The 8,528-nt window shown below is 37.7% G+C and overlaps 1 protein-coding gene and 1 non-coding gene across 5 annotated transcripts in view; both read right to left on the bottom strand.

The window, feature by feature from the left end:
• Positions 1-440: 440 nt before the first annotated feature.
• LOC112614918 lies at positions 441-631 on the bottom strand. The gene has a single exon (XR_003117220.1). It is a non-coding gene; the product is annotated as a U2 spliceosomal RNA (small nuclear RNA).
• A 532-nt stretch (positions 632-1,163) lies between these two features.
• Positions 1,164-8,528, bottom strand: part of DNAJC6 (DnaJ heat shock protein family (Hsp40) member C6) — a 158,703-nt gene continuing 151,338 nt past the window's right edge. For all 4 annotated transcript variants that reach the window (XM_025395980.1, XM_025395988.1, XM_025395998.1 and 1 more), the window contains 3 exons: positions 7,637-7,779; positions 5,001-5,177; positions 1,164-3,505 (listed from right to left, as the gene is read on the bottom strand). In XM_025395980.1, coding sequence (XP_025251765.1) covers positions 3,404-3,505; positions 5,001-5,177; positions 7,637-7,779 — 422 coding nt within the window. In that variant the 3' untranslated portion in view covers positions 1,164-3,403. The remainder of the gene's footprint in view (positions 3,506-5,000; positions 5,178-7,636; positions 7,780-8,528) is intronic.

The following is an 8,528-nucleotide window of genomic DNA, read 5'->3' as shown; positions in this document are numbered from 1 at the left end:
AGACCTCATCTGAAAAACAAACAAACCAACCAAAAAAAAACAGGCATGGTGGCTCTCACCTGCCTAGCTACTCAAGAGGGCTGAGGCGAGAGGATCACTTGAGCTCAGGAGTTAGAGGCTGCAGAGAGCTATGACAGACCCACTGCATTTCAGCCTAGGTGACACAGCAAGACTCTCTTGTGTAAAAAAAAAAAAGAAAAAAAGAAAAAAAAAGTCTATAAATGGAAAAACTGGGATTTAAACCCAGTCTTTAAATCTCAAACCAACATGTATCACTATTCCCAAAAACCATGATTTATCTATAGAATAATCAAAATCTGCTACTTGAGCTAGCTTCCCTGATAGGTGTTTCCAGCAGAGAGACTGACTTGTTGCTGCAATAGCTATTTCTGGAATTCAACTTTTTTTTGTTGTTGTTGTTTTAGTGAGGCGGAGGTTACTGCATTTACTGCATTCCTGCAGTTACTGCATTACCAGGCTGATGTGTGGAATGGGTGGGAGAAACTCCTATTCCATCTCCCTGCTCCAAAAAATCCATTTAAAATATTGTTCATGGATAGAAGACATATCAGATGTTAAACTGATAAAATTAGATGCTACATTTATTTTAGCCAAAAGGCCAAAAAGCAATGGGAATTCAACTTTTGTGCTCATTCCCTACACAGATTGTGTTTCATTCACAGCATTAGGATTCAACTTGAACATTCTTCCTCACGTAGACAGTACAGTGATGGGTCAAATGCTTTTGAATGACAGCATTTGTTTCCAAAGAACTAAAATATCTGAGACTTTGTTTCTATGATAAAGTCCCAGACTTCCAGGTTCAATCCTTTTGCCTCAACATACAGATTAATTTTTTTGAAAATCCTTTAATTTTGTGGCTAGGAGACCAGGATTTCTATGCTATTTCTTTTTGAAACATATATCATGTAGCATAATCAAAATCATGTGTGCGTGCGTGCGTGTGTGTGTGTATGTGTGTGTGTGTGCTGGGGCAGGAGGGATTAAGTATAAATCCAGAAATCCTGTCAGATGACATTTTGGTGCATGCTTTTCGTATTCTCTCCTCATAACTTTCCTTAAAAGTAAATCATGTCAGAAGGTGGCATTCAAGCTCGTCACTGTATTCCTACAAGTACCCAAATAACTTGGATTTCCACAAATATTTTTGAACCTTTTAATATACATTACAAATATTTTAGACCAATCACATTTTGTTGTAACATATTTACAAAACAAAAAATATATTACAATAAATATGATGAAACAGTGAATCTGATCAACAACAAGCTTTGTCACAACCAGCTATTTAAAAGGAATGCAAAAACCTGTTGGTCTGCATATATTAAGAGTTTTGAGATAAATAGGGTTCCAGAATTATAATGTATCCGGAAAAGAGATGTGGGGGGAAATCCCCAAATTTAAGTTAAGTAAGATTCTTTCTCATTGCTAATTACATAATGTTTAATGATGTTTTAAACTGTGAACATTGATGAATTATCCAAACATGATACAAAGCTAATGTAGTTCTATCATTTCAAAATATGTGACATCCACAGAATATCCTTTTAATTGTTATTATATACTGTAGTTCACACAATATCTACAAATGTGAATGAGGAAAAAAAAACAGGTCACAGCAACATGTCTCACATTCCGATTTTAAATAAGACAAGCACATACTGGATCAAACATTATTTTATAATACGTTAATAAATAACATCTAGTTTGTTATGGTTACCTTGAACAGTTTATGACTGTATATTTAAAAAGAGAACATTTTCTTTGAGTTTCACATTGTCAGTAAAAGGTAAAATAAATAATGAAATTTAACAAACAAACAAACAAAAAAAGAGAAAGAGAAAGAGATCTATGCAGAACCTAAAGTATTTTTGACATGCCGCTTTTCCGGTATAGCTTGCCACGAGAAAATTAAAACAAAAACAAAAAATGATTGTCTTTTCAAAACAACTTTTAAAAGCTTTTCACAACATTGAGCATGAACCTTTGAAGATTAGCATGAAAATCTTTTTGCCCATCTGCTTTGCGCATATATATATGTATAATGCACATTGTATATGTGCACACAAAAGAGATCTACTAAAGTCACAGAACAGCAAACTGCTTACCCCTTAAAAAGAGAACCAGCCAACACACTGATCTAATCCAGCCAGTCTAAGATCTGGAAAGCTTTCATTCTTGCTTTGCTTTCACAAATGTCCCTGTATGAATGTTGTTCCTGTGGACCCCCAACTACTTTTAAAACAATAAAGTCCACTGTAATAATCCAATGGGTCTAGATTTGCCTTGTGGGGAGGTGGGACCTGGTTCCTCAGAGCAGATACTGACAAGCCATCTGACTGGGTCTGCAGGTAAGTGCAGCTCTCTCACTGTGATCATGCCATTCTCATAACTCCTATTCAGTGTTGCCTTCTATTCTCTTACCACAACCGCTCACAAACCTAGAGAACACTGAGTCCATACTAGATATTGGCCCTGATAAATTGTGAACAGGCCAAACTACTTTACCACCTGTTTCCAGCTAAGAATGTTTTCTTGGCTAAACAAAAGAAGAGCATTAAGCCTTACAGCAAAACTAGATGTTTCATTTAAACCAGGTTTAGAGTTGTTATAGTAGTAAGACATTTTATTTAATTAATCACAGTTTTCTAAAGGGAAAGAGGGTAACAGCCCACTTTCCTAACCAGGAATAAAGATGTTGGCATCTTCAGAGTCCCTCTTTTCTTTAGCCAGCATTTTCATTCATTTTTAGCTTAGTCAGAAAGTTGGTGGTAATCACTGGACTGTAGTTTAATCACTGGACTATTATCACTCCCCACAATTCAAGTTCCTTTATATTTGTTAGTCCTCTTGACCAAAAGACATTTACAGTATTATGCTAAAGCCCTTAGTAAATTTTTACTTAAAAAAAAAAAATACTTGGTCTTGTTCTTTGAGTCTGCATAAAGCCACTGCTCAAATTATATCTTTCCAAGAAAAATCTAGGAACCATTAAACCATCATATAACTCTATTATCATAACTGTTGCTCATTAATCCTATTCTCAGACAATGTGATGGGTGTTATGCCTTCATGGGTGGTGGCCTCTGTTTTCCATTTCCCCAGGTAGAATGCTGAGTGGGCTCCCCACAGGGCAGGGAGGAATGCAGTGGTTCTGCAAGGTCATCCAAAGCCTCTCATGCTTTGGATCTTTTATGGTGGGAACTTTGAGAAACCAAACATCCATATCCCTTATCGATGAGAAATTAATTCATGAGTAACTTAACGGTTTAGTACTGAAAACACGTTACTGGAGTTTTTGGTTCATCTGCGAAAACCTCAGAATTGTGACACACACTAAGCATTAGCACAGGTCTGCAGCAGGGATGGAAAAGCTCCTGAATTAATATAAGGGCTTTTGGCCTTGGTTTTCAAATTCAGACCAGGCATCATTGAGCTCCATGAAAATCATCTTTGCGTATTGCTCATAGGGTTGCCCAGTAGCCTGCAGAGAAAACAAAAACACATATTAGATACCACAGACCAAAATGTTATTGATATTGAATTTTTCACTGCCAGTATATGGACTCTAAGTAATTGAAATGTTTTTCTATTTGGCCATTTCTACTTTTCAGCCTAATCTACTATATCTGACCCAAATTACTATAACCTCCCCATAATGCCCTCCCCCTAGAAATGCACAAGGGTAGTAGTAATCCATCAAGAAGCAGACAACAGAGAGCTTATCGGGCAGCAAAAGATGTATCTCTGTTCTCCAGAAGTATCTGCCAAATGACAAAGGTTCTTGACAGCCCATCTCCATTGACTGTTTTTAAATCCCATTTTCCCGTTTCTAAAACGTTCTTTGAGAGTCATAATGGGGCATACAGTTTGTGGATTTTTCTGGGCTCTTGTTTCTCCTTCTCTTTTGATTCATCAAAATTCAAGCACTACCACTGCTTCTCATTAATTCTTCTTTCCAGACTAGTACAAAAAAATGTGGAGAGATGAAAATCAAATGCATCAAATTCAAGCCTGTGTTCCCAAGTGGCACTTCGATCATAGCTTCATGTCATATGACCGGTATAGTCTATGTGACAGCAAGATGACTCACTTCCTTCTGAATGTTTCTATGTATTATACGATGATTTCATTTGGCCATGAGTTAGTTGAAGTTTCTGACAAGGTAGAGCCTTAGATGTATATATACTTCAATGAAGACATAAACTGACATAATCAATATAGTGATAATCAAGACAGTGGCAAATTTAATTCCATTTTGAATATTTTATTGATTCTCACAAATTTTACCAACTACATTCTAAAGCTTTTCCATTACTGTCCTAGCTAACCATACTGTTTTATCTCTAAAGGAAAGAAGTTTTCTTCTGTCCAGCTCTTAGCCTGTCCTTACTATTGTAAGTCAGGATACAATTTACTTTTTCTTTTCTTTTCTTTTTTTGGAGACGGGGTCTCACTCTGTTGCCCAGGCTGGAGTACAGTGGAGTGATCTCAGCTCACTGCAGCCTTGATCACCCAGGCTCAAGTGATCCTCCTGCCTCAGCTTCCCGGGTGGCTGAGACTACAGGCTCATGCCACCACACCAGCTAATTTTTGTATTTTTTTTGTAGGGACGGGGTTTTTTCATGTTGCCCAGGCTGGTCTCAAACTTGAGGGCTCAAGCAATTTGCCTACCCCGGCCTCCCAAAGTGCTGGAATTACAGGCATACGCCACTGTACTCAGCCACAATTTACTTCTGAGCCCTAAAAATTAATCCCTGGGTAAATCTTACTCTCTCTAAATAAGCCCCTGTAATATATAGTTTGATATCTTCTTTCTCATTTCATAAAATGTAACTATTTGTTTAAATATCTGATTTTAGCCCATAGACTTAATTTTATTAAAAATAGGTCATATCAACCAGCACATTTAAAGTAAAACACATAAGATAATGAAGCAAGGGCCTGACAAGTTACACAACAGGGCAGGTAATACCCACTTTATCTGGGTGCACCACCAGGACAGCCTTCCTGTACACCTTCTTCACCTGCTCTGGTGTTACCAGGTCTGCCATGCCAACTGGTTTCCACTTGGTCTCCCCAGCCCACAGCACAGTATGCATCGTGGAGAGAAGGGCTCTGATATTTCTTTCTTTACCTTCAATCCATTCCAGAATCTGTAAACACGAAGGGAATTAAGAAACTCAAATGCTTAATTACTACTTCAGAAGGTTTCCACTGGGACTCTAGAAACCCCTTCTGCTCCAGCAACATCAAAACACTTACGGCAACCTGTATAATCCAGGCTGTTTCTTCCACCTGAAATGCTTCTCCTCCTTAACCTCCTACCTTGTCTTCCTGGTTAACTCTATCATCCTTCAAAAGCCTGCTGAGGAATTTCACACTGTTAGACTTTGCAAGTTTGATTTCCTTTCTCTCCCATCCCTACCCTCAGAGTTACACTCAACATAAACTCCATGAGGGTAGATACTGCACTAAATAAGTAACCGTTAAAAAAGCGCCAAACTTCTCTGGGCTACTCTACCTTAAACACGTTTTTACCATAATATGTGCCACACTTTATTGTAATTGTGTGTTTGTCTTTCCGTTCCATTAGGCAGAACTGTTTGAGGAAAAGTATTATTTCTTATATATCACTGTATCTCAGAACCAAATAATAAACCTGGTGCAGAAGAGCTCAAAAAGGCTTGTTACATTAATTGATCCATTTAGTCATTTATTTGAACTATGAACATTCACAGTTTGAACAAATGAGGTGATTAAGTCAGAGGGATCATAAAACTGTATCAGCATTGAGTACCTAACAGGAGTTCGGCTAAGTGAGTGTTGCTGGATGAATGGTTCAGTCATGTTAATGACAGCTACTCTCCCAAACAATTACATACCCTGTACCAATTAAATAATCAAACATGGCTTAAGTGAAATAAACAGCTTTCTTTTATAGGAAACCGCCTGAGTTTGCCTAATGAACAAAGGTTTTTGAGATAAAACACAAAGTTTTGGGGAGAAATATTAAGCCCCTGTGACATTGGGTGGAGTGAAAAACATGCAAATAAAAGATCCTACATTGTACTAAAAAATGTGTCAAAGAATCTAAGTTATATTAGATGTATATTATATACATCTGCAACATATCTGTCAGGAAACTATACAGAACAGTGGTATATGTTTTCAGAATGTGTTAAGATTGACTTGCTGTTCAAGTACTGGTTTTGCAGATGCCTTAATACAAAGACAGATTACATCCTCCTCTTTCAGTTTGTTATAGTGTCAGCATATTTAGTATTTTGTCACATAGGAACTCAACCTCTCCATCTGTGAAGAACATTCCAATTCTCTTGATCTTTACAAACTCTTCCAGACCTCATACCACTCATCAACATAACCACCCTCTGTTTCCCAGCTAATCTGCATCCGCCTGTCCATACAACATCTTCATCTGTGAAGTTATGTGGTTTTTCTTCAGCTGTGAAACAAAGGGATTAGATTTGCTGATTTGCAAACTTAAAAAAAACAACAACAATGCTGAAACATACTAAAACAGTATGTTGATTTGAGGAAAAAAGAATGTTGATTTGATTTAAGGAAAATCCTCAAATCTAATTTTACCTAGACCTCCAGAATCAAAAAGAGATAAAAGGAGAACTGCTTGGGTTAAAAGTAGAGGGAGACAATGGGGAAGACGAGAGCCACACTTCCCTCAGCCTTTCTCTCCTCTACCTTCCAAACCTCCAGGTCTAATGTTGCAGGAATTGGTAAGTCTCAGATACGTAAATATTTCTCTATCAGTAGAGAAAAGATCCTGGGGGCTTCAGTCAATCTGGTTTAATAAAAAATCTCTCAAGGCAGAAACAGAAAACATAAACAATGCATTTTTCTTACCAGCAAATTCTAATGACTCATGTTTAGAATGTGAATGCCATCTGAATAACAAAATCACCTCTTAAAAAGTGCTGCTGCTCATCTGAACAGGCAAACAAAAGAAATCTGTATTGCCATACCATGGAATAACATTTATTTTATTAAAGAAATTAAACAGTGTGTGCAACCTCCTCACAGCTACTTTGCTTTTAAAGGGAACAGCTGTACTCAAATCACAACTGCAAAGACCAAATAGAGTGGCAACCAGAAATCTAATACCACGCCTTCTATAGGTGATATGGTCTGAATGTATGTGTCCCCCAAAATTCCTATACTGAAATTCTAATTCCTGAGGTGATAGTATTAGGAGGTTAGGGCTTCCTACTGGGAGGTGATTAGTTCATGAGACACATTTCTTGTAAATGGGATTAGTGCCCTTATGAAAGAGGCCTGAGCAAGACCTCTTTCTTCTGCCTATGAGGACACAGGGAAAAGACCACCATCCATGAACCAGGAAGATGGCCCTCACCAGACACCAAAATGGCTGGCACCTTGATCTTAGACTTCCAGCCTTCATAACTATGAGAAAAAAAATCCTGTTGTTTATAAGCTACCCCATTTATGGTATTTTGTTATAGCAGCCTGAATGGACTAAGACAATAGGTTAGTCTCGTGCTGATAGCTCCATATACATGACTTTATCACATGACTTTGTCATATAGGATAATCAAGCTGTGTCAGGGGCCTCACTCACCTTTAATTTCTCAGGATCCATTTCCTTAGCCATTTCCTCCTTTCTCATCTCAGCTATTGTCCGAGGCCCCTTTTTGTCTTTGTGAGCATTGAAACCTTGACCAGAGAGTAGGTCTTCAAAATCAGCTGCTTTTTGTTTCCCTTCTGCAATATAATATTTGAAAATCATTAATAGTTTTCATTCTTAAACATAACGCTGTATCATTATCTCACAGCATCTGGGGTCTTCAAGATGTTTTTAATATGCATTCAGTCCCTTAACCCTCATGCTTGCTTACCCTGTGAGTAGGGTAAGAGACTCTTGCATCCATTTTACAGATGATGAAAATGAACCTGTCCAGAATCATTTAACATATATGTGGCAAGGTTAAAACTGGAGGTTGGTTCATGAAGCCAAATCAAATTCCATCTCCACTGTACCTTCTCTTTAGATGAGGATACTCATTATCCCTCCAGATTATAACTAACTCATATCAGTGTTGGCACTGGGATCTGGGTTTTGGTAGTTGAAATCCATGCATGCTACCACTTCCCTGCCCCTATTCTGTTGATATTTTAGTCACTCACTTTGCTCTTTCTCTCCAAATCTGTTGTATCCTCATAATCTTTCTCAATTTGGTTGGACAGGCAGCCAAGCATGGTGGCTAGGAACAAAGAATTTGGACCCCAGCTCCCCAGGTTTGAATTCTAACTCTGCCACTTAATAGTGATGTGACCTAGGCAAGTTACTTACTATCTCTATTCCTCAATTTCCTAATCCATAAAATGGGGATGGTGTTAGGAATATTACTTACCTTATGGAGTTGTTGTGAAAATGAATTAGTTGACATTTAAAATGCTTAGAACAGTGCCTGGCTATCTAAATGCTTGTTAAAACAAAATAAAACCAAAAC

The sequence above is a fragment of the Theropithecus gelada genome, chromosome 1, assembly GCF_003255815.1.
Source record: "Theropithecus gelada isolate Dixy chromosome 1, Tgel_1.0, whole genome shotgun sequence".
Taxonomy (NCBI): domain Eukaryota; kingdom Metazoa; phylum Chordata; class Mammalia; order Primates; family Cercopithecidae; genus Theropithecus; species Theropithecus gelada.
Note: the sequence above shows the minus strand (reverse complement) of the source record. Positions and strands in the feature narration are given on the sequence as shown.